This window comes from Phoenix dactylifera, chromosome 12, assembly GCF_051530095.1.
Source record: "Phoenix dactylifera cultivar Ajwa chromosome 12, Ajwa_hap1_PhDact_Kaust_v1.1, whole genome shotgun sequence".
Lineage (NCBI taxonomy): Eukaryota > Viridiplantae > Streptophyta > Magnoliopsida > Arecales > Arecaceae > Phoenix > Phoenix dactylifera.
This window is the reverse complement of record NC_143201.1, coordinates 2639109-2666265: the sequence shown is the minus strand read 5'-3', so window position 1 is coordinate 2666265 and position 27157 is coordinate 2639109. Positions and strand designations below refer to the sequence as shown.

The 27157-nt window shown below is 36.3% G+C and overlaps 2 protein-coding genes across 4 annotated transcripts; one reads left to right on the top strand and one right to left on the bottom strand.

Moving 5' to 3' along the window:
* The first annotated feature begins 1901 nt into the window (after window positions 1-1901).
* Window positions 1902-21071, top strand: PEX6 (peroxin 6). 3 transcript variants are annotated; one of them, XR_606405.6, is made up of 18 exons: window positions 1902-2447; window positions 2546-3190; window positions 3295-3538; window positions 3632-3773; window positions 4000-4183; window positions 4308-4499; window positions 4570-4863; window positions 5118-5189; window positions 8125-8211; window positions 8373-8495; window positions 8577-8687; window positions 8774-8812; window positions 8930-9051; window positions 9132-9276; window positions 14906-14986; window positions 15141-15253; window positions 20448-20750; window positions 20872-21071. XR_606405.6 is itself a non-coding variant. In XM_008812449.6 (17 exons), the coding sequence occupies exons 1-16, from the start codon at window positions 2166-2168 to the stop codon at window positions 15228-15230; spliced, it is 2853 nt and encodes a 950-aa protein (XP_008810671.4). In that variant the 5' UTR covers window positions 1902-2165; the 3' UTR covers window positions 15231-15253; window positions 20448-21071. The 3 variants fall into 3 exon arrangements, 1 of the variants encoding a protein (XP_008810671.4); XR_005513222.3 differs by having other exon boundaries at window positions 8946-9051; window positions 20448-21071; XM_008812449.6 differs by having other exon boundaries at window positions 20448-21071.
* A 4455-nt stretch (window positions 21072-25526) lies between these two features.
* Window positions 25527-25814, bottom strand: LOC149751501 (auxin-responsive protein SAUR32-like). The gene has a single exon (XM_089926593.1). The coding sequence runs from the start codon at window positions 25812-25814 to the stop codon at window positions 25527-25529; it is 288 nt and encodes a 95-aa protein (XP_089782719.1).
* Window positions 25815-27157: the final 1343 nt, after the last annotated feature.

Genomic DNA, 27157 nt, shown 5'->3' with positions numbered 1-27157 from the left:
GCGGTGGGTAGCCCAGCTAGATTGGTTGGATCCTTGCAGCATAACAAAGCCATGACGATTGGTAAGATTGTTGCAACCTAGGACCTCATCTAAAATGCTAGTCGGAAAGTATTATTTGAGTTCTTTGATTCTGTATAAATATTCGAGATCTATCTAACGAATAATCGATATAGGACTAAACAACCACTATCAGCCCGTGGTCAGCCTTAATAAATCCATCTTGCAGTGTCTCCTAATCCACATGGGTTATATACCATATTAGTTCTGATATCATTTATAACAACCTAGGACCTTATCCAAAATAAATAGCCGGAAGGTATTTTTTGGGTTTCTTAGTCCTGTATAGATACCCAAGATTTTCTCAACGAATAACTGAAGTGGGACTAAACACACGCCCGCACGGGTCCTCACAAAGATGGAAGTGGTATTGGCATAGAATCTAGCAAGAAAGATGAGCACAGTCTTAGAGCAGCGCATAGTAGATGATATATAGGAGGATAAAAGAAATAGAAAAGAACATGAAAAAAGAAGCCCTTTTTCTAATACGAAAGGATTGAAAAGGACGCACCTCTGGTATATCAGTTATTGTATCCACAGTAAACGCTGGATAGCCAAGTGCAAAGCAGACATAAAAACTTTCTAAAAAAATCTTTTTTTTTATCTTCTTTCCCTTGTCAAGTCTGAGAAGATATTTAGCCGTGGAATAGATTCTGAAATGGATATATCTCTTGTACTATAAAAGAGATATACCTATTCATTATTTTGGTATTTGCTTTAAAGAATAACTAAGTGTAGAGAAATAGTGGAGAATATATGAAGAATTTAATACCTATTGAACTTCCTGATATTCTGGATTTTATCCTCAAAATAAGGATAAAATTGTAATTGATGGAATAGATTTATGCTACCTAGGCCCCCTTATATCCAATGTGGTATAAATCCCATTTTGGTATCATCCTTCCTAGGAAGATATTTCTCTACTTATTTTGCAATGAAACACTCCTTTAATATTTCACCATCGGCCACAAACTAACTAAGTCCAAATCAAATTAATCAAATGTTTGACTCTTTCTATAAAAGAATATGGAGAACATATATGCACCACCTAAACCCAAATATGATAGTTACAAAAATAAAAACTACTTAAGAGGAGAGTAGTCCATCTCTTTTTTAAATAATATAAATAAATATATTACTATAACACAATAAAAAATCATTAATATCACTGCATAATAAATACGGTATACCATTATAAAATGTATCATAATATAATTTTATTATATATTTGAAATATTAGTATATTATTGTAGTAATAAATCTTAATAATATACTCCATTTATAACATCACATGTTCATATATTATTTTATTTTTCATACATTTTAAATATGTAATATTAATATGATAATCAATATTATAATTATTATATAATATATCACATATATATGACTACTAAAGCAATAATATCTTAAAATTTGATGCTGAATGCATTTAACAATATTATTCATATCAATATTACTACTATAAAGTATAGTATTGATTATCATAATGTATTAATATATCAAGATATTTCAATAAATTAATATTTTATATAATTTTCCATGATTATAATATCAATTATTATATTATATTATATTATAGGTTATATAATATAATTGATAATGTAAAATAAAAATTAATGGTACAGATTAAAATGGGTTTAAGAATTTGGCATGAGGTGGTATAAGGGTTTTCTAAGGCAGACGTAATCGTCTGTCTGAAAAAAGGGCAAAAGATGGTTTAGCTGGATATGGAGTGCTTACTTCATCTCTACGCATATTTTTTAAATGGTATGTGGTTCATAAGAAATCCTATTCCAGGCTCTATCCTCGGTATCAAATACACCATCGGAATAACCTGACTTATTCCCGGTTAAGCCGTCCCGCTTTCCATCGTTATTTCCCTCGCACCTTCCAAGAAATCCCCCGACCCCGTCTTCCTCTTCCTGCAGCCGAAGTACGCCCTCCAAAACGCCTTGATTCCTGTTCCACCTTTCAAACAATTAGGGTTTCGAGATTCTTTCTTCATTCCGCTAAAACCCTAACCCAAATCGATCTATACGCGGACTAGGTTCATGTTTCAAACCCACGGTCTCCAGCTCCTTGGCTGCCGTTCGGTTTGATCGCAGATGGCGGAGAGGCGGAAGCCTCTCATACTCTCCTCCACCCGAACCCTCCTCGATTCCGTCCTCAATTCGGCCAAGTCCGGCGGCATCAAGGATGGTGGAGGTGGCGCCGACCGGAGAGACCGGGTCTCCGGCGACCGGAGTCGGCAGGGGATGCGATTGACGGCCGGGATTCTCCGATTTGCGGATGATGGAGCTGGAGGCGATGAGCTGAAGGAGAATTCACACTTGGTGGGGGTTTCTGCCTCCGTGCTGAAGAGACTCTCGGTCACAGCTGGATCACTGGTAGCAAACTTGTTCCTCTATAATTGGGACATTTGGTTCTTGAGTCTGTATCTGTGGCATTCTTTTGTATGATTTGCTGATTTTATAGTGATTTCTAGGTTTTTGTCAAGAATTCCGATACTGATGTAGGGAGGATCGTTAAGGTTATGGTCCTTGATCGTCCAGTTGTGGGGGAGACACAGGAAGAATGCACCAACCAAGCCATCTCGGCTTCAAGTTCTTGTCGTGTAATGAATATAATGCCTTCATTTACATATCCATCAGACATTCATCTTTCCTTGGATCAGGAAGTTGCATATATCACCCCACTTTTAGCATTTAACCTTGGGTTGCATGTCTCTTGCCTTAAACTTCTTGTACATGGGGGCAAAGAATCCTTGAAATCTTTGTTTGAAGCTGAAGGGCACGAGACAGATGAGAGGCGGACAAATAATTCCTCTGTGCACATTGAGCTTGATGCATGGCCTCACTTGCCCATATATGCCTCACACATAAGGGTTTCTTTTGTAAAGATCCCTGAATGTGGTGTGCTTGGATCCCTTCGGGGAAATTCGACAATTGAAGTAGGGGACCGTCAAGATATAATTGACTCAGCTTTGAATGCTTACTTTAAAGTTGATAGGTTTTTGGCTAGAGGTGATGTTTTCTGTATTCACATAAATTGGTATTGTGGTTCAGAAATGTGTGTTGCTTGCAACCAGAAGACATTCGAAAGATTTTCGAGAAATAGAATCTACTTCAAGGTTTGTTTTGTTTTCTCCCTTAATAATCCTTCTGTTAGATAAATCATAATGTATTGGAAATTTGACATGTATTGTATATTCTTATTATCACGTTCTTTAACCAGGTCATGGCTATGGAGCCATTAAATGAATCTATCCTTCGTGTTAATTGCAATCAAACAGCACTTGTTCTTGGAGGAAGTGCAACTTCTGCTATTCCTCCTGATATATTAGTTGGCAACTACAATGAACTTATGCCTGTGCAAGGTGATACTGTGAAGCTCTTGGCATCCATATTAGCACCTACATTATGCCCCTCTGCTCTATCATCAAAGTTCAGGGTTGCGGTGTTCTTATTTGGTCCTGCAGGTGACTTTAATGTTCACTTTTCAGATTGTAGGTTTTCATTTTGATGTTTGCCACATGCAATTTTGAAGCATGTTTAACTAATGCCGAATACAGGGTGTGGTAAGAGAACAGTTGTTAGATATGTTGCTGGTCGTTTAGGCTTGCATGTAGTGGAATTTAGTTGTCATGACCTTATGGCTCCTTCAGAGAGGAAGTTGCCTGCTGCACTTGCAAATATGTTCAAAATGGCTCACAGGTATACACAAAATAGCTTTACTTTTCATCACCTTATGTGTTTCTATTATTCATCCTAGAAATTTCATGTTCCTTATAATAGAGCTAGTTTCATATTCAGGTTGGAGTTTACTGTAAGACAGTCCTTTCCTCCAAAAAAAATCTTCTTAAGCAGACATTGGATAATTTTGCCCATGCAATTTTGTGATTTATATGCATAGAGTATGTCTGAAATTGATTTCTTGCAGATATTCACCTTCTATTCTTCTACTTCGCCACTTTGATGTGTTTGGCAATCTATCTTCTAATGAAGGCTCATCATTTGATCAAGTCGGCATTACCTCAGAAGTTGCATCAGTTATTAGAGAGTTTACGGAGCCAGTTTCTGAAGATGAGGACTTCAATCCTGGAAAAGCAGCAAATGATGGTTCTGTATGATGTCTTCCGAAATTCTTCACTCATTTCTAGCTTTCTTGGGTTTGTGGTGTTAGATGAAATGCATTTTCTTATAGAATATTGGTCTTTGTGTTCTCATTCTAGCATTCCTTTGATGCAGTATCTAGTGGAAGCTGAAAGAGTAAGCAGTCACCAAGTATTACTAGTTGCAGCTGCAGATACTTCTGAAGGTCTGCAACCACCTATTAGACGTTGCTTCAGCCATGAGATAAGCATGAGTTCTTTAAGTGAAGAACAGAGGGTCAACATGCTGTCCCAATCACTACAAGGTGCCACCAAGATCCACGATCAGGTATTAAATTTTCTTGTACATTCAACGTTTTATGGTTCTGGGATTTCAGAAATGATTTTTTTTTTTGCAGACTATTAATGATGAATTTCTGAAAGACATCATTGCCCAGACATCGGGTTTCATGCCTATGGATATACGTGCCATAGTTGCTGATGCCAGTGCCAGTTTTATACATAGATTTTTAGCTGACAATGATAGAGTTGGACCCAGTGAGCATGATGAAAATTCTGTTACAGGCTTTAAGTCTGCTAGGGATGACAACAGCTCTGATAGAAATGCAGCTAAGCATCTGGCTAGAGAAGACTTCTCGAAAGCTTTGGAACGATCAAAGAAAAGGAATGCTTCTGCATTGGGTACACCTAAAGTGAGACAACAGTTTCATCTGAAACTAAGAATATTTAATACCATTTTCTTGCATATGTATGCTATGCCGGTTTCATAGTCATGTTGTTTTTAATGCCTTATAACATGCATTCTTACTGTTCTTGCTTGTTCTTATTTTCTCAGACCATATACATATTGTATACATGTGGTCCAAAGTCTTGAGTACTTTGTGCAGATTGTTTTTATTTGCTACATTTATATGACGTGTTTGGATTTGGAAATACTATGCTTTAGGTGCCCAATGTGAAATGGGAAGATGTTGGTGGGCTTGAAGAAGTGAAGAAATCAATTCTAGATACTGTTCAGGTACTGTTCTATGTCAGTTATGTCTTTTTGAAGTAAGACAATAAGTTTTTGGAGTAAATCTGTACAGTTGTCATTTCTAAAGTAAAAGCAAGTTTAATCTTTGTTTCTACGGCCTATTGCTTGTGCTGCATTTGCATAAATTTGGACTTTAAAGTCGCTTGTTTTTCTATCACATGTTTACTGTACAAGTTTCTTATAGTGTGTATACTAACAAACAGGCACGTGCAGCACACATGTTATAAAAATAATAAGCATAGCTTAATTATGAACCATAATTATTTGTTCTTTTGCTTCTAAAATTATGATGAAAGTAGAAAGAAAATAAATAATCTGAAATAAAACAGAGAATAATTTTGAACAAAAATTAGAAATTGGTTTTGATATTTGAGTGCTCCTTCTTTCCTAATATATTGTAATTTGGTTGCATCTTCTTTCCTAATACTCTGTGATTTTTAATTGCATACTTTTTCATAATATATTGTATATTTTGTTGCATTTTGTTTCCTAATATTTTGAGATTATGATGTGTGGGTCTTCCAATTGGAATAAAAGGATAAAGCTAATGCTATCTTGGGTGAAAAAAATTGACATGCAATCAAAAGAGTATACACCATAACACAAAATTTCTATGTTTCAATACAGTGTATATATATTATGTTTGTGTAATTTGATATTAATTCATAGAATGTAGATAGATCAATTACTTAGTATAACCGCTATAGGCCCTATTTCCTCTGTTAAAACTAGAGCCTGGATGGGGCTTGTTTTGTTTGCAACATGAGACAAGTACTTAGGTTCACCTTCAGATATATGCAAGAGGCAGTTTTGAGTGGGAGCCAGTGTTGTACACGTCAGTGAGAATGTGGGTGCAAAATATTATGGCTTGGTTTTGTGTAATCTGCTTATTTGTGCTGCACATAGAAAAGGAAATGCTGAAACTTGCATTCCTTTATTCCTTTATTCCTTTATTTATTTATTTATTTTGCAAGACAAGGACTTCCTTTTTTGTGTTGGGGTTGGGGGTAAAATGCAATGAAAGAATAGGTGGAAGTTCTTCATTGCAGAACACCAGAGGAAGGAAAAGAGATGGGGCTCGTATGCATTTACCACTTCTGTGGTTCTTAATGAAACTAGAAGATGAGAAGTATGTAAATATTTTCATTGCTTGTTTGAATTGTTTCCATTTATGTTCCCTTTGGAGTTGGGTGAGGATATTTTGTCCTGTTTTCATTTGTATCTGAAACTAGAGAATAAGGAGGTTGAATTCCTTTTTCTTTGTGGATCTGATTTCTGTTTACTCCCTTTATAAAGGTAGATATTATAAAGTTGGTGTGGCTACATCTCAATTTTTAGGTAACAGGGAAGAATCTGGAAGGGAAAAACTGAGACAAGTTAAGGCTACATCTCAATTTTTAGGACTTTAGTTGCTGCTGAAGATGTGATTATCATGTTCTAGCTAGGTTGCCCAAAGCAAGGCTCTTTCTTCAGGACATCCCAACCAAAGAGGGAGGTTGACTGACTATCCATTCTTCATTTTCTTGACACAGAATGAATGGAGCCAAATCTACCTTGCACCCTTGTCAATGATTAGTGAGACCAAAAATGGTCATGACAAAGGGACATAGGAGGAAGATGTGTGCGCAGACTCAGGTGTAGAAAGGCAGAGGGGGCAGTTCAGATGGCAAATTCTAACAATGTTGATGCTGGTTATTTTGGTCATGATTTTGTTATGGAGCACAAGCCAAAATAAGATTCTCACCTTTAGAGAAACTAAACATTTCCACAGGTGTCTGTCACAGTCTGCTGGGAATTTTGAAATCCCAAGGAACAAAAGATGGCAAGCAAGAGATTTGAGCTTTTTAACATTTTTTCTAACAGATAGATATAGAGTAAGTGTTTCATTAGTAAAGCTCACAGTATATATAATTTGAAAATGTGAAAAAAATTAAATATATTAAAAGTTTCTTTTTTTTTTTTTTGAACTTCATACACTGTATATGTTGCTCTGAGATCCTCAGATGGGAGGGGTCAAAAAGGAATTGCAGGTATGATTATAGAATTAGATGGAAGAAGGGGGAAAAAGACGGTTCTGTAGTTTAAATAACAAGCGGAACTGATACTTTCTAGACATTTGATATATAATATTATTTCAACGTTATGAACTTTGGTATTATGCTATATATAATCGGAGACAAATGTGGTTATGCTTATGCAGCTTAGATTGCAGGGGGCTAGCTTTTGTAAGAAATCATGGGGGGCTAGCTTTTGTAAGAAATCATGGTGGTTTGAGCTTGTTTTTGCAGACTATCTAGAGTCACACATCCAGGTAAATGAGCTCGGATTGTGAGAGCATGTGGACTGCCCTGCATCCCCCTCCCCCCTCCAAAAAAAAAAGTAAATGGAGGAACTTTTGAGATCGACAAATGCCTTAATCTGTGCAACTTAAATAATGTTAGTGACAGAAACTTTGGTATGTATCTTGGCCTGAAACTGTCACGTGTGCCAGTCCCACATTATGATATGAAGGATGGTTTTGTTGGATTAACAGAAATTGGAGAATAATGGCTTAATTAGATTTTTGGGCTTTATACTGAGGCCCATTCAGATGAGACGAGCATGACAAAGATGAGAATGTTAAGGTGGATGGCTGGTTAAGAGGATAAGTTGAATCAGTTGGGTGTGTGATCGTTCAAGCTAAGCATCCTTCTGGTTTCATGCATTTTTTTTCAGGTCTTTGCTCAAGCATGTATGTGTAAATGTTTTTAGGGATCTTAGAGGGCTCTGTATTCCAATCTTGGCTTCTTTAGGCTGTTAATCGAGAAAGATGCATGCATTGGGATACAATTGCAGTCCTAACACTAGCTTGACATCTGAAAATTAGTAAATTCCTTAAGGTTGATTATATCTGATTCTGTTAAGATGATAATGCCTGCAGTTACCTCTCCTGCATAAGAATTTATTTTCATCTGGATTGCGCAAGAGGTCAGGTGTTTTGCTCTATGGCCCCCCTGGGACAGGGAAGGTTAGTAAATTAAACTTACCTCATTTTTTGGTTATGTGGCCTGAACAATAAAAATTGCATCTGCAGTCATTGCTATCTAAAATATGTTAATCAAAGTTACCTTTATGATGACAAATAAGAATTTTCTTCGCTTAATAAATGCTTATTTTGCAAAATTTCAGACACTGTTGGCAAAAGCTGTTGCAACCGAGTGTTCATTGAATTTTCTCAGTGTAAAAGGGCCAGAATTAATTAATATGTACATAGGAGAATCCGAAAAAAATGTTCGAGACATCTTCCAGAAGGTATCTTGTTTTGTTGAACCAGGAAACTACCAAAGATGTAATTATTTGGGCCCAGCACATTATTTATTACATTTTCTACAGGCAAGATCTGCACGCCCCTGTGTCATTTTCTTTGATGAGCTTGATTCCCTTGCTCCTGCTCGAGGAGCCTCTGGAGATTCAGGTGGTGTCATGGACAGAGTTGTTTCTCAGGTGATTAGGATTCTGCCTGCCAAAAGTTGTTGTTATATAATATAGTTTGTTTTGCACCTCATAAGCCTCATTTTCATTTATTATAGATGCTTGCAGAAATTGATGGCCTAAATGAATCCAGTCAGGTATGGATTAACATATCTGCTTATTTTAAAGGATGTTGACCCATTGAGGCATCATGTTTTCTGATAAGAAAATTTTCCAAGTTTGATCGCTCCATTTTTTTTCTTTTAATTCTCCAGGATTTATTTATTATAGGGGCGAGTAACAGACCTGATCTTATTGACCCAGCTCTTCTGCGCCCTGGTCGATTTGACAAACTTCTATATGTTGGAGTAAATTCGGATGCATCTTATAGGGAGAGGTAAGTTCTTGTTCACATATGACTTGTTACTATCATATTACTCTAGGTAGATGTGATTTTAACCTTTTGACCCTTTGTAGGGTTCTCAAGGCACTTACACGAAAATTTAAACTGCATGAGAATGTATCTTTATTCTCAATAGCTAAGAAGTGTCCTCCAAATTTTACTGGAGCAGACATGTATGCACTATGTGCAGATGCTTGGTTTCATGCTGCAAAACGGAAGGTACTTATTGCACCTAATTTTTTGTTTCCTTGAAAAACTTCTCATTTTTCAATCACTGTTTATTAGGGAGTCTTTTCGTTATATTTTTATTCTGTATCTGGACCTCGTTTCAAACCTAATCTAATCTAAGTTTCATATGATGCGAGCACCAGTGTCTGACAGAGGGAAGAAACAGTTTTGGGGTTTCTTGATTTTGTTCATGAAGCACAGCTTGTATAGGAACTTATTTCTAATAAATTGTAGAATTGTCTTATCTGATACATATAAATTGATAATCATTAAACTTAATAAATATTGAATATATGTTATGTCCTTGTTTTATCAAGCTATTATACATATTTTTCAAAAGATTGTTAGCTGCAAGACATACATATATTTTGAATTTAATGAGAGATCGGTTCCCAAGAAAAGTTTTGATGCTTTAAGGCCAAGAAAAGTATATAAGACAATCCCAATACCGGGTACTGTCGGTCTAATATTGTGTCGTTAGGATATGGTATTGCACCATCCCAACACTCAGCATGGGGAACTATACTGATACAGTGGTGTTCATGGTTTTTGTTTTTTCTTATTTTTTATTTTTTATTTTTTATGTTTATTTTAAAGTTTAGGGATCTTGGATAGTTTTTAGCTTAAAAATACATATAGTAAATAAATTTATATTACAAAGTACATAGCAACATCTAGTTCCTCATGGAGTGTCTATGCTGCTCATAAACGTCAGGATCTTATTCATAGTTGAGGCCTTGGACTTGACTCCAACCTAGATTCTGAGCCCACCCTTGCATATGATAATCTAGGCATCCTAGATAGCCATCTTGATACTGATTCTCTATCTAATATTAGGATGGCCATCCCATCTGAGGAATGATCGGAGCGGTGAAATCTAACCTGGCTTAGACTATGTAGGATAGTAGCCACTCACATACAATATCTTAGATGAATGATATGCATAGGGTTGTATGCTAGCTACGCATCATAGGATCTGGTATACGATGAGGATCTAGAGACGTCTAGGATCCTATTCTTGTGCTAAACCACCTCAAGAGGCCCGTCTTTTGTATGCTGCTGTATCTTTGGAGGCCTTACATCGTGCAATGTTGTACACATCTTGCATGGTATGAATGAAACAAGACTTGTTGATGAATGGACTCGGTCCATATGGCTGAGTTGTAGGCACCCTCATCATGTCAATGCTACCTCTTTGGCCATTAAACTTATAATCACTCGTATCACAAGATAATATAGGCAACTCTCAATGGTCTTGAAATTTGAGCGAACAAGCTCCTTGTCAATCCTCTCCAATGGATTTGCAGCTTTCTTTCCTTTTCCTTTCATGCCATTTTGAGGAATTGCCTTCTTTCCTTAGCTGCCCTTGCCTGATTGGCTCTGTTGGGTGGCTTGACTAAGCCCATCACCTTGAGTGGATTGGGTGCCATGTTGACTTCTCCATTGGGGGTGGCTTGACTAAGCCCATCACTTTGATTGGATTGCGTGCCATGGGACTTTCCAGTAGCATCTCCCTGTTATATCTCTGGGTGGTCTCAAAGATAGAGTCATGTGATCCTGACTGACTGCCCTAGATCTTTGTGGTTGCAGCTGCTGTTGAGTGTGTGAGCATGACATATGTTGCTCTATCCACCGCTCTACCTTCACCCTAGCCTCCTTTGCTATGATACTAGCGGGTTGATGAGTTGATCTTCAAGCCCTGACTGCTACGGCTATCTCTGAAGTCAACTGATCATGGGATCCTTATCATATACAAAATAATTATGCAATGGGTCACCATATTTCAACTTGTCCTAGATGCACTTCAGTTAGAGCTGTAGATTGTAGTGTATGTATACTAAGTTATTCAGTCTCTTCCGTGTCAGATGGTTTTTTGTTTATGTATTGAGGAGAAGATCAACCAATTGCGCTCGCAGCCACTGGAAATGATTTGCGAAGGGATTGGGATTGCTAACTTCCTGAGATTTTTGTAGGATAGCCCAAAATGGGATCACTATTTAGCTGCAAATGCAATCAAGTAAATTGTATTATAAAATATTAGATTAGGTAGACTCTGTCTAAAATACCTAGATTTATATTGTATTTGCTAGCCACGACTGCCTTTTCACCAAAGTTATTGGAGGCCTCCCTAAAAGCTTTAGTTTGTGAAATGCATAAAATTTCTGAAAAATGTCGACTGATCCATAGGTACGAATGAATTATAGTGATTCGTTCCAATCCGAGATATAAACAGAGAAAAGGGTAATCTTTCTAAAAAAAGAACTTTCTTTTCTAAAGGGGAGGACCCATGTAAGAGTAAAAGATCGCTTGTGGCATCGTATCGCTGCCTAAATTGACAAAGTCTTATTCCCATTAAATTTAACTTACGTTTCCTAGGCATCTGATAGCAATGGTGGCATTAGGCTCCATCTTTTAGATGATATTGCACAGTGGTACCAATAGTTCCTCATCCAAGTCGATTCCTTGGACGCTATTAGAACCATGGATTAATGTGGTAGGCTACCAAGACATGCAATTAATTTAATTAGCAAAAAAAAAGATTGCGTGATAACAGGCTGTCATCTTGTAGATAATATTTCGTAGTGGAGTCAACAGTTCCTCATCCAAGTCTATTCTCGAGACACTATATTGTATACTATATTGTATCCATGGATTGAGGTAGTAGGCTGCTCGAACATGCAATTGATTTAATCAGCAAACAAAAGTGATAGTGCACTATAACTATGAATATGTATTGAGGATTGTATTTGGATTACCTGCTAGATGCAACTTCCTACTCATTTAGTAATTCCAGCTCTATTTCATGATGCTATTATTCTCGTTAGCATGCTTTGGATCCGCCTGTCTAATCTCAACCTAGGTAGTCATAATCATACGATACAAAAAGCCCACCTAGGTATGTCTCTTGCTATTCATAGTCTTGAGTAGTTGATACAGAGGTGTGAGTCGCCTCACCATGCTCTTGGCTTACTTCCAGAATGTTGGCTTGTCACTAACCCCTCCACATAGCTCTTTCTTATGCCACAAGAAGTATATTTATTCTCTTGCCACTACACGCTAACAAACATTTGGTGTAGGCTTGCCTTTTTCTGAATGAGGCTATTGAGTGCAATGTGGTGCCTAGCAAAGCAGGTGATTGTTAGCCTCGGTGTATGCTTTGTCATCAAAGCCAGTACCATATATGGTTGTGCACGAACTTGGTGATAGCCTGGCTATCTCCATCACCTGCTTCACCTTGTGGATTTTGCCTGTGTCCATCTATTTCAGGTCTATGCAGTGGTGGCACATGGAACCAAAAAAATATGTGATCACCTAATTGATAGAATATCTTCAGCTGCCTTGTACTATGGTCCATTATCAATAACCACAGGGAAGATATATTGCTCCTTTATTTGATCAATGATGTTAAGCTCAAGACATAGTGACATCTGTACCTTGTTGGAAGTATCAACCGACTTTTGTAAGAAAATCTTCTTGTCACAATATATCAAAAAATTGATAATGCTTCACCTGCTGGGCCATGTCCAACCATTACCACATCAAAATCAACCATTTGGTATCCTACTTGCTTTGACTATCCATCTTTCCACCTCTCCCTTGTTATTATCAAGCAACTTACCATAGATATCCCTTGGTCTAGGAGGATGAACACCTTGACTGACTTTCTAGATGGAGCTGATGGTAGAATAGTTGTAGATGTTGTTTGCGATATTTACAGAGATGTGGCTATAGTGGAACCAAGAAGCAATAGTTCTTCATTTTTTTTAAAAAAATCCTTGATGGGTAGGGAATCAATCTTCTACTTAAGTCTTTGTTGGAGAAGGCATGTGGATCTAAGTTGCGAATGGTGGCCCATGTGGTATATCTCTGGGCTTCCTTTTTTATTGCCGGTAAATGCCCCAAGTGTAGATTCTATTCGATTGTTGCTCCTGCCAACAACCTCTCTTATTGATTGGCTCCTTTTGTAGCTAGATCTGTCCTAATGGACTTAGAACTAGAAACCCCTTCGTACTTTGAGGATCCAAATTATGCCTCTTGCCTGGCAACCTCATTTCTCTGTCACTGATCATTTAGATTGTCCTATATGGCAGCTTCAATCCAGGCTTTTCCATGTTATTTGGATAAGATACCTCATACTCCTCTGGATCACTAGAGAGATATGATGGTGTTCTAGCTTCCCGATGATCAGTCTCTGCATATTTCTATATGCTTTTTTTCTTGTCCTCCCTGAAGTCAGAAAAGTGTTTTTTCATCAACTGTTGAATCCCTTGTGGATGTTTTTTGCATGCAATCACATTAGGGTGACCACTAATTAAATACTGCTTTAATCAGTTACCCAACCCCTCTCTACTATGCATTGCACTAATTATGCTGGCTCTCATCATTGAACCATGCTGCCAACCAATGTCAACCTTCTTATCCTTTTCTTGCTTAAATTCATTTATACAAATTTGATGACCACATGCCACAAATCACCTCATTCATTATCAAGAATTACATGAAGTGGATCTAGACCTTTTAGAAAAATTAAAAAGTATGATATATTTCTAGACATATTAGTGATTTTCATAATTTAATTTCACTTGATAAATATGGTAATTTATAAAATAATATATAAATTATATGCTCTCCTAGAAAATATATCCCACTTACTAATACACATTGCTGTATTTTTCATGATGTTTAGTTAAATTAATATTTTAAGTGATTAAATATTTGAAAAATTTGATAATTTACATTGTAATGCAAAAAATGGATGAATTTATTCAGAAAATGCTTCTAAATTATCTATTCACAATACTAATTTTTATTTTTCTTTCTAAAATATTTTTAAATAGTTTTAAATTAAAGATAATAACTAATTATAATATATATATAATTAATTTAATTCAGATTAATGTAGAACCCTACTAGGGTTACTATATATATTTTTTCAGCACATGGGTATATTGCCTTAATCCTCAACTTACTTTTGACGTTTATTTGATTTTGGTTTTTGGTTTGGATAGTCATACTCATAACCATGCCCAACTTAAAGAAATTACTGTCAAAAAAAGACAAGAAGTAACATGCATACCCACAAATATGCTACTATTTTTTCTTTCTTAAATTTTCAAACATTATTTTTTATTATTTTAAACTATTTTTAATCTGAAAATTACATGATCAGTGAAAATTGTGATTTTTTCTTCAATGCATAGATAACCCTTAGAGCTACATCTTATAGTGAAACAGATGTCCTTGGTAAACTTAGATGAACTGTATAAAATATTTTTTAGATTTTCACTTTCTGACACTCACATAGGCCCACAAGGTTTACCGTTTGAAGTCTAACTTTAAGCCTATGAACTTGCAGAATATGTTGTATAATTTACTACTCCGTTGCAACCATACTGAAGCTTATATGGACCTGACTGAGTAGAAGCATTTCATATCACTTGCTAGTTTTGTTGGAGATTAAAGCTTTAGCATGCAGCATATTTGTTTTCTGATGTGGCTGTATTTTCCATTACTGGCACTCACGCTGGTTGTCTGGCAATTCAGCGACCATAGTGTTTAAGTAATTTTGTCTCTTTGATAACTGATGGTTTTCTCCCTTGCTTGCTTTTGTCTGCTCCAGGTTTCAGACAATTGTATAGATTCTTCAAGTATTGATGATAAAGGAGATTCAGTTGTTGTTGAAATCAATGATTTTATAAAGGTATGTATTTTTTCAGCTTATCACTGTTTAGCAGAAATATTACACAGCCTGATTTGCTTTAATGATAAAAATACTGTACGGAAAACTGTAGTTTTTTCTGCAAAGTAACAGGTCATTCACAAATAAAGTTAATTATGTCTATGATGCTGCTCAGGTCTTAGGAGAGCTGTCACCATCTTTATCACTGAATGAATTGAAGAAGTATGAACGGCTAAAGGAACAGTTCGAAGGAGCTTCAAAATGAAGCACAGCTAATTATATCACATGGTTTTTATCCAAATTTTTCATATCTGCTACCTATTTCCATATATCAGCATAACCTTTGCTTGTTAATTTTGTATGAAATATGTTGGCAGGACTGTGATTTGACATTACCATCCTCTTTAACTCTGCTTTTGTCATCCCATCCATGGTCACCATTTTCTACCATCCTCTCAATTCTCCCATTCAATTAACAAGGACCGATAAGCTGGACTTCTATGTAATATAGGATCTTTATGGATCTGTCTAGTATAACTGAGATCTGAACGTAGACACCAGAGATTTTATCAAAATTACATCATATCGGTGATTTCCTTTTTCGTCATAGTAGTGTAAATTTACTTGCTGACCTTTTATAAACAGGGCCACTCTTGACATATAATGATTTAATAGATTGCCTGTTATAAAGATGATTATATTTGTTTCTTCACAGTGCAGCTTTGTCCACCTCTATATATTTTTGTCAAATGCATCTTGTATGATAAGCTACACATGTTTCCTCCATTTTAGAGATCGTAATAAATTCTTCAATTTCTTGGATTTGTATGTGTGTCCATATCTTGTAATCATTTCCCATCAACCAGACAACCACACTCATCTACTTTTGGTGCTCTTAAATGTTGTCAATGACCTGTTGTTATTTTTCTGCTAAAGTCATTTCACTTCCTTGACCTATTAATCAATTTATGCACCATTCATGCAATTCCTTCCTGTGCTTCAAAGATGTCTCAAGAATATTTGGAACTTGAGACTGTTCACTGAGAATAATCCATTTCATCCTGTTAGATGCTCCTTGTCCTAATTATATTGACTATATGTGGTGTTTTGCACATTGAGAAAAGGTGTCAGTTGTTTCTTCTTTAGTAACACAAATATTGGATCAATCAATTTCATTTTTATATTTTGTTGCTCTTAGGAAAATTACGTAATTTCAGTTTTTTATTTTGTACTTCATTGAGTCAATTCAAAAAAAAAGGCAGCTTATGATGAGTAGTTCAGCATGTTAGAAGTAACTCTTCTATTGCTATTGTTGATGTACTTTAGAATCTATGAGTGAAAATTGGTTTGTGATACTTGGCCATTAGGTTCACCTTATACATAAAAAAAACATAAATGACTATTCTTGTCCCATTGTTTTAAAGCATTTATATGGTTCCTACTTTTCCATAAATAGTTATGCGTGGTAGTTTAATTTAGTTTCAATTTATTAGGACTTGTTTTCAATGTTCTTATTTAGTCAGTGTTTTCTGTTTTAGTGGGCTGGTATACTACTGTTCATGCATAATGTTTATGCTACAGTATCATGACCAGCCCCAAGGCTTATATTGGGTCATTCGGTTTCTCTTTTCTCCAGATTTATGTAGTTGAGGGAACCATAGAGCATGTTTGGTGTTGCTTAAGTAGTTGTTTTTAGAACTTCTACAGTAAAAATAATACTTCCTACAAGAAATAAGTGTTTTTAACACTATATGCCAAGTGCTGCTACAATAAGCGGTAGTCATAAAAGATGCTTTTAGGAGGAGCTAGAAAAACTAGCTTCTGGTCTCTTTTGTGAGATTGCTCCTTGTCTTAAAGTACAGTAGAAAATCCACTAAATGTTGTTCCACAATCGGTGACTATTAAACACTGAATATGGGAAAAGTACTTTTCATTTAAAACATTAAATAAAGGTGATTTTGGAGAATGATTTTTTAAATGCAATGATTTAGTTGGCTGTTTAGTTAATATTTATTTCCAAATTTAAGAGTCCTATTTTCAGGAGGATTGGTAGTTGGTCAGGGTTTATAAAAGGAGGTGCTACTCGTATATTTATTTTATAGAATTCTCTTAGAAGTCTAAGCGGTGGCAGTTGACATTTAATACTATTATACTATAAACATGTATCTCCACTTTGTCCACCCTACCTCGTCTGAACTCCTAAGATATTGTCATCTCTCCATCATCAGGATGGATGTTGGTAAAGCAATTGATTTCATATTTTTGTCTCTTGGTTTATATTACAACCTATATTGTTTTCTTTGCTTATGCACTGCTATATGTTGAATACTTGAATTAAAAATTAATTTGTTAATCTTATAAAATTTTCATAATTCTATTTCGATCATTTTAACCTCCTCCTTTGGCCAACCAACATAACATTTTAACAGAAATCATGAACATGGGGGCATCCTCTTGGGTGTATATAGCAAATACATCTAAATTAAGCATAAATGGTAGGGATTTGTAGCTGACTCATGGTTGGAGCCTACTTTCATCAAGTACCTTCATAACTTTATAGCCTTGTCTAAGTACTAAATGCACTTGTCAGGAACCTGTATATATACCTCTAACATTGTTCTTGCACGATATGCCTTTCATGCAGATTGCCTGTTGAATGATCTGTGTGTGTATAATTGCAGGCTCTATCCAAATAAATGTAAAACCAGTATTACACTGACATTTGATAAGGGATATCAGTTAATCTGGATGAATCCGACACTAGAACCTTAAAAGCCGATAGTCAGATAGACATTTTAATGATGTGTCGGTTATTATGTGTACAATGGATGATCTCTTGGAAGCCACAGAGGTTTTTTTGCTTGGTCTACCTTTACTCGGTGCACTGTTAGTTTTGGGACCTTTATATGGAAGCGCTTGACATGTTTATATAGAAATTATAAAGAATAACATCAAATGGTGATATCATCGTGGTTCCATGATTTAAGCATCGAGAAGTTCTATGAGCTGTCAAAGTGTGTAAAATTTCTTCACACCCTGAATTTTAAAGTCTGAGGGTGATAAAATAGTCCTTTCATGATATTCAAGTAAGGAAAGTGCTTTGCAATAAATAAAAAGAAGGTGTTTGGTAACATCATTTGGCAGGTGCTTGTTAAATAAGCATAAGCTGGATGGTGGCTTTAGGAGAGGCTAAAAGAACTAGCTTCTAGATTCTTATCTCATGAGCTTGCTTCTTGTGTTTCCAATAAGCTAAGCCCTTCCAGAAAAGTAGTTCTATAATATATGATGAGCAAGGATATATATATATATATATATATATATATATATATATATATATATATATATATATATATATTGATGATTTTTTATTTAAGAACTCAAAGAAAGTTATTTTAAGAATGAATTTTAAAATGTAAAGAAGGGCCAAAAAGATGCCCTCAGTTTAGTGTGCATGTATTTCATTAATTGCTTGAGGAAAACAAGGGCTCTTGACTTGTTAAATCTGATCAGTTGCTAGTAATTTTACGAATATAGTTGCCAAGAACCTTTAGCGAGACTTTACTCTTTTTATTGCCTGTATAATGAACTTCAAATTAGGGGTGGCAAAATATGATTCGACCGCCATCCGACCCGTATTCGATCCGCCATAAACAGGTTTGGGTTTAGCCTAAACAGGTTCGAATCTGGCCTAAATAGGTCGATCCGTTTAACCTGTTTTTAATTGGGTCGGATACATATTTTAGATGTTTGACCCGTTTAACCCATTTAATATATGGGTCGGACCTTTTTTATTGCCGCCAGGCCCTTTAATAGACGTCTGAGTTCTGACCCGCCGGGCCCTTTTTATTGCCGCATCGAACCGACAACTCTCCAATGCCCTTTTTATTGTGGCGCCCTCCTCCCAAATCGAAGAAGAAATCTATCTTCAAAACCCTACCCCAAAATATGATTCGACCCGCCAATTCGACCCGTATTCGATCCGCCATAAATAGGTTTGGGTTTAGCCTAAACAGGTTCGAATCTGGCCTAAACAGGTCGATCCGTTTAACCTGCTTATTAATTGGGTCGGATACATATTTTAGATGTTTGACCCGTTTAACCCATTTAATATATGGGTCGGACCTTTTTTATTGCCGCCAGGCCCTTTAATAGACGTCTGAATTCTGACCCGCCGGGCCCTTTTTATTGCCGCATCGAACCGACAACTCTCCAATGCCCTTTTTATTGTGGCGCCCTCCTCCCAAATCGAAGAAGAAATCTATCTTCAAAACCCTACCCCAAAGATCGCGCGGTGATTCCTTTCGTCTTCTTTTCCTGCGATCGTTGTTTTGAGATGGCGGCGAAGATCAGAATGATGGATTCGGCCTACTTTGTGGGGTAGGGCGAGATCCTGGCCTGGATCAACTCCACCCTCCAACTCAATCTCTCCAAAGTCGAAGAGGTTTCCTTGATTCTCTCTCTTCGATGATTCTTTTCTTTTCTTGGGCTTTTTGTTTTCAAAGATTTAGATCTATCTTTGTTCTTGATCTGATGAGGAATTGGATCCTTTTGATCTCATTTTGTGCTGATGATATGAGATGGAATGGGATTATAGGCGGCGTTTGGGGCGGTGCAGTGCCAGCTGGTGCAGTGCCAGCTGATGGACGCGGTGCACTCGGGGGTAGTGCCGATGCACAAGGTGAACTTCGACGCCAAGAACGAGTACGAGATGATCTAGAACTACAAGGTCCTTCAGGAAGTCTTCAACAAGCTCAAGATCACCAAGGTCTTCAAATAAGTTAATTTTTATTAAACAGGTTAAACAGGTCGGGTCGGGTTACCTGTTTATTAAACATACAGGTTCAGGTTGTACTTCCTGATAAACAGGTCGGGTTCAGGTTTATGATTTTCTGATCTGATCTGTATCTGATCCGACCCGACCTAATTGCCTCAGATGCTATATATGTGATTGTCCTTTTTAAAAGTGGCATTTGAGCATGCCCACATGAAGGAAGACTTTATTCTTTTCTTTTCTTTATTTCTTCCGTTCTTTTCTTTTCTTTATTTCTTCCATTCTTTCCTTTTTTTGAAATATGGTAGGGATGACACCTCCCAGATTAGAACGTAGAGTCTCTCCCCTGGTGCATGAGACTTGTTTTATAGAAATCTGGCGCATGAGACTTGGTTTAGAGAAATCTATTCTTTCTTGCTTTCTTTTTTTTTTTTGGAGAAATATGGTAGGAATGCAACCTCTCAGATTAGAACCTGGAGCCTCTCGCCTGCACATGAGACTTGTTTAAAAGAAATCTATTCTAGCTGTCTAGTCTGCTGTATTTATCCATCAGATACCTAGATGCTTACAACTTTATGACCTAAAATAATCAATGTATCTGAATTTTTTCTGCAACCAACTGTATAGAGCTTGTTCATATACCAATTTGTTGAAAATATGTTCCCTTGTATGTGGATATACTTAGTGACTAATTCTCATGATCAATAACAGGTTCATTTTACAAGTGTGCAAGATCTGCACATTCCTCTTTTGTGCGAGGCCAAATAGCTAGTGAGGGAATGCAAGCTACAACAAGACCTGGTTACCATCAAACCAGGTGGCATTCTCCATTAAGAGACAATTGGACTGGCCCTGTTTGCGCTGATTGCGGGGGAAGAGTCTTCTTTCTGCACTAGTAATTTTATCAAGCTACCAAGCATCTATTCCTTCAAGCCAGATTGACTGCTGTAATTAATATTTGACCCCATGATGGCTTTTCTTTGGGAAAGATACTTGCTAACCCATGCTGCTGAGGTCGGTATATTTTTGCTGTATCTTGATTCCAGAGTAATGGATAGCAATGTGTTTGTTCAGTCATGCCGGTGACAGTTTGCCTTTACCAAAATATGCCATCATCTTTGGTTCTCTGGTCCAGGCACGTGTTGTATAAGTTGCGCGGGTCACCCAGTATTGGCCCCACCACCCGGCTGGCCATTCATTTATTCTTCATGAAGATGCAAGGAAAGGTCTTGAAGGGGCTTGTTTTGTCAGTGGTGTTTTCTTTTTTGACTTAAATTTTTGTTTCCATTGGTACTTGTGGTTAATTACATAAGGATCAAGTGACATTTGTGTTTATTCCTGCACTAAAATGTTGGCAGTTGTCGTATTCCAGCATGATGAGGCTGACCCTTAGCCTCTCTAAGGCTAGGAATAAAGGGCTTGTTTAGTTCGCGGGAAACATTTTTTCTTCTAAAAATATGATTTCTGAAAAGCAGATTCCTACGAAGAGGATGGCTGGAATAGTATTTTTGATATATTTGGTTGACCATAGAAAAGTGACAGATTTTCAGAATACCTATGTTTGGTTGATCATCCATTTTTTTTGAAAAGTTATGTATAATTTCTATTATACCTTTAATAAAAATGTGGTCTTTAATGCTTCTTTAATGATGATGATTTTTTTTGGAAAAAAATAAAAATGGAGTGATTTTCGGCTCATGGAAAAATAACTTTTCCATATTTTTTATGGAAAAGTAACTTTTCTATGTTTTTTATGGAAGTAACTTTTTCATGAAACATGGGAATCATATTTCCATGAGAATACAATTTTTCCGTCTCTCTCCTTTGAAAACTCCAACCAAACAAGAGGCATCTTATTACTTTTTCGTTGACCACACTTTCCTCCCTTCTTTTTTCACGAACTAAACGAGCCCAAAATGATTACATTAACTCAGATCTTTGAATTGCTATACAATATATTAGACAAAATAATTTGTGTTCTCTATTTAAATTAAATGCTGTGGATAATTTGGAATCATAGCCTGTTTACCGGTTCTTTCAGCTCTCGTAGCCTCGAGTCTTCTGTATTGACCTTGTGCGGAAAGTACATGAGATTCTTTTTGTAATCTTTAGTTTGGAAGCTTGAATTTAGAAGGACCACAGCCAGTGGCTTGAACTACCCTAGGATACTCATGATTTTGATAACACAGCCGTGTCATTATTGTGTAGAAATTTGGCCAGAGAACTGTCAATACAGAAGTTCTTGTCTATGTTGGTTGGCTTACCATTCCAAGGGACATTTCAATTCTAACCCTTTCTCATAATTGCTTGTGGCGTTGAGTAATGCATCTAAAATTCAGACTTGTGAAGATTGGTGTGGGTTACGTACTATACCAACTCCACAGCAGTTTATTTTATTTTATTAGTATGATTATGGTGAGAGGACGACCATCCAGTCTTAAAACCTTAACCTAATGCAAATGTTGATGATAGCAGTGCCTACGACCGCACCCAAGTCCTGCTCGGCAGTTAGGAGTTCTTTGTCTAGAGTTTGGATGTTTGAACAGGTCCTAATCTGTGTATTGTAGAGAGAGAATAGCACAAGGAGAGAAAAAAAAATTGGAAGAAAACTTGACCGTTATTCAATCAAAAGCCTGCCTCAAACTTCTACGGTAAGCTATCATATATCTGCGGCCATGCTAGAAGTAGCAAACCAAACTAAAAATAATAGAAAATGGGATTAAATTATTCAACGACAAAATATAAAAATTGGATGAAAACTAATTAATGCCAACTATACCGGAAAATCCATAAAACTTTTGATTCTTAGAGTTCTTGGCTGCAAATTTGCTGGCTGCTACATAGTTTAGCACATTCAACTAATTATAGTACCTCCAAACTATATCAAGTACTGTATCAGCAGCGCTCTAGTAGCCTTATATTTCTCATATCTATTGGGTAGTGAACGCATAAGGTGAATTTTGCTTAAATATTTATTAATTATTGATTTTGCATGAACAAGTCGAATTATTGTTATATCATCATCATCATTTTACTATAATCTATATTTAGAACTCGATAATTTTGTCTCTACACCAAAAACTATATAATTTGGAGAACCCTGGTCTAAATATCAAGTGATTAAAAATTTTTACAGTTTAAATAGCATAAAATAATACATATTTCTAACCACTTGATGGCTATGCCAGGAATCTCTAAATCATATGATTTTTGATATGTAAGCAGTTTACAGGTAGTAGATTACATTTAGCAGTTTGAATCATCGATGTAAAACCTTCATAACCCAGACTAGAGTGTATCCAAATACACACACACGCGCAGATACATATACATGCATATACATATATTATACACACACACGCACATGCATATACATATATTATACACACACACATATAGATATACATATTTATATACACACACATATATATATGTATGTATATGAATGTATGTATATGCTAATAGAGATCAAAATTCTTCCTTCAAGCAAGATTAGACTAAATAGTTAGTCATGTAGAAAGATCGGACTCAGTTCGATATCATAATCGATAGGGTCCTTGACCCTCTCTTCTCATTTATAGCTCTCTTCCCTGGTGGTGAATTTTTAAAGGAAACTAGAATCAAGCCCAACTTTACTCAGCTCCTACTTTAGGACTCAATTCCTTTTAAAACTCTTCTTTCTACCTCCTATAAATAATTCAATGTAGAATTCCATCTCTCTAGAACCCTCTTCAACTTCTTGGCTTTCTCCATAAAGAAATATGTTATATATATATATATATATATATATATATATATATATATATATATATATATATAAAACTTAAATTTATCAATTAAAGAACTTATAGCCTATCTCATACCACCGGATAGGGGCAAAATCTTCTAGAGACCCCTAAATATGCATCATTTTTAAAGAAAAAATAGATATTTTCTTGCAAAATGAATATATATTTTTAAATAACATCTAATAAGGCAAGATAACTTGAGATGGGGGAGGGAAAAGGTGGCAGGTAATAGTGCCTTAGAAAGTAGATCGATCATCTCAAATGATATGTGAGGTGTTTTTTGTGTTTTGACACCTAAAATATAAACTCCACCAGCTATGAGTGAATTATTGCGGACACACTAAAAAATTGCGGTGGAAGATAATATTTTTTTGGTGAGTGATCCCAATAGATTTTGGATGCTCAATGGACAATAACTAGCTAGCCGCCAAAATATAGAATTAAAAAGAGGCATGAAATAGGTAAATTAGTGTTGAGCGCCTATCTTGCTCCTAAGAAGCACCATGCATGGTATGTATGATGTCATCTAATAAAAATTCCTTTTTATTTACTCTAACTAAACTTTTGAAAAAAAGTATCAATATCTATTTATATGTTTCTTATTTCTATATTCTATAATTCTCTCTTTTTTTTCCCTTCTTTTGCTTACACATAAAGAACTGAATTAAAAGAAATTTTATCTTCCAAAACCAGTTGCATACTATGAGAAAGATGCTCTAGACTCCGGACCTTTTGCATAGTAATATTAAGTAAAAAAGAACTATAAGATAAATTTTTATTTGATATATAAATCGAATATACAACAATTTTAAAAGAGTCTAGAGAAACCCCATATACCAGAGAAAAGTGAAAATGTTCTTGTGGTTCGCGGTTCACAGTGAGATCCTGAAAACTTATTGTGAGAACCTAAAGAAGAGCAAGATTTCGGTTCCTCGGAGCTGCTCTTCGTGTTGGGAAGGACAAGAGACAACCGATCACTAGTTTTCGGGGTGCGAACATTCACAATTCTTATCCCAGCAAAGCTCTCAAGTTCTTTGGATGCCTCAAGTTCCAGCTTCTGTTGACATCCTGGCGAACAAATCCACTGACAAACCTTCGATCGACTGCATGGGATTGTTGGGTTGCAGTGATCAGCTGGGGTCTGTGGATCTTCTGTTTTGAGGCAAGCTCATATGCATGGCTTACCACTCAGACAAAGTCTGAACAATGGACTTCAACTTACACGGGCAAACACAAAGTGGCAATATCCGACCTAATTTATGTGCTGAAGAGAGAGTTTACTCTGACGAGTTGCTGTTCGAGTGGAAAGAAAAATCAGACATAAAAGGAACGGTGGAAAGTCTTATGCCTCTCTAATCTATATCAAATGAAACATCTCTCTTAGAGCTGTGTAACTGCTGAGGCTGAGAGGATGTTGCCTTGGACTGTATATTCCAATATTTTATGTAACACATTCCGGGTGGTCTCACCTCACTTTCCATCGGCAAAAAAAAAGAAGAAAAGAAAGAAAGAAAAGAAACAAAGAGAGGGAGAGAGAGATCAAGACTGAAAAAAAGGTTGCAATTATAATAGTTCAATGCGAGAAATTGTGATTTGAAGACAATCCAATTAACTACATATTGTCCTGAAGGATCTGCCAACAATGAGATTTTTTAAGTGAATAATACTCTTTCGATTGGACCCAATAAGAATGGTTTATTGCTTAAACTTCAGATTACCATATCGACCTTCTGGAGCGAATCTATGACTTGTACGTACTATGGGATCAAGAATTCTAGCTATATATGGTTCTTGCCCTTGTTCTCTTTATCTCTTTTGCTGGAGGAAGGTCGAACATCCCACGACCATTTCCATTTTAAAACATCCACACAAATATATATAAAGAGTCATGCTCACTCTAAAATAGGAAAATTAAAGGGTCATCTTGCAGTCCTAGTAATAACTATACATGAAAGAGACCAGCCTAAGTGATCAAACCAAGAAGATGAAGAAATTGTATTGATCATTTATTCTTAGAGATCACACTAACCACTCTGCGGAAATGCTCAACGTCACAAGTGAGCCTCAGAACACCTTCTTGCTTCCCCCCCAACTCATCAGCAGCCATCTCGAGCAAGACGGCAATGCATGGGTCGCCAAAGAGCTTAACATCGAGGAGGAACCTTTCGGCCGGTTGCCCCTTCCCGACGAGCACCGGGATGTATCCTTTTGGAGCTTGGTCCTCTTCAGAGCACTCGATCAATCGTTGGTACAGTGGGAGCTCCTTCTCCTTCCCTTTCCCAATTCCCATATCTCTCAATTCTGGATGCTCTACGTTCTTCCGGCCAGGAGTACTCCTGGTTCAGTTTATATTGTTTGACGCAAGACCACGTGACCTAAAACTATCAACATAGAAGCATTAGGGCAGTGGATGGTCAAAGAAGGGCGTGATGAAAGTACCAGCGGAAGGTAGGCTGGTTGTTCCATGCGTGGTGGCTACTGGTTTGAAATTTGGTGTCGATGTTGGTTTGAAATTTGGCCGTTTAGAAGTTGATATGTTGCATGCTTTATCACCAGATAATTCTTTTTTCTGATTTCAATATTAAAAATATTAGAGCAAGAAATAACATCAAATTCGAAGTTGATATAGGGATATCAGGGGAAGGGAAGGTTTCCCCTCCCCCGAACCCTCTCCCCTTGCATGCTTTATCACCAGATAACTCTTTTTTCTAATTTCAATATTAAAAATATTAGAGCAAGAAATAACATCAAATTTGAAGTTGATATTTTGCATGCTTTATCACCAGATAGTTCTTTCTTCTGATTTCAATATTAAAAATATTAGAGCAAGAAATAACATCAAATTTGAAGTTGATATGTTGCATGCTTTGTCACCAGATAATTCTTTTTTCTGATTTCAATATTAAAAATATTAGAGCAAGAAATAACATCAAATTTGAAGTTGATTTTTGCATGTTTTATCACCAGACAATTCTTTCTTCTAATTTCAATATTAAAAATATTAGAGCAAAACATAACATCAATTTTGAAGTTGATATTTTGCATGCTTTATCACTAGATAATTCTTCTTCTGATTTAAATATTAAAAATATTAGTGCATGAAATAACATCAATTTGAAGTTGATATTTTGCATGCTTTATCACTGAATAAATTTTTTTTTTGGATTTAAATATGAAAATTATTAGCGCAAGAAATAACACCAAATTTTCCGAACAACAACGATCGTCTAGGCCATCATTTGGCAGGTGTAAAATGAATATAATATAGATGTAATATTGGATGTTCTTAGCTAGGCCTTATATTTTGAGCAACTATTGTACTAGTCGTAATTTAATTGGAACAAATGTATGGTGCCCAAAGCAGCCAAGTTGGCTGCTGTACTATGTTGTCTTGGTCAATCCCACGACCCACACAAATGCTGACTTCCACATTTTAGAGCATTACCGAGACCTGGTCAATCCCATGACCCACGCAAATGCTCACGCTCACATTTTACCATTTTAGGGCATTTACCGAGATCCTACATGCTGCAAATTTTTCAACTCATATCACATCCTCCGACGTGAAAGAACTCGCTAAAGCATTTTAATATATTATTTTGAATGCTAATATTGCCGGTTCAACTGCACATA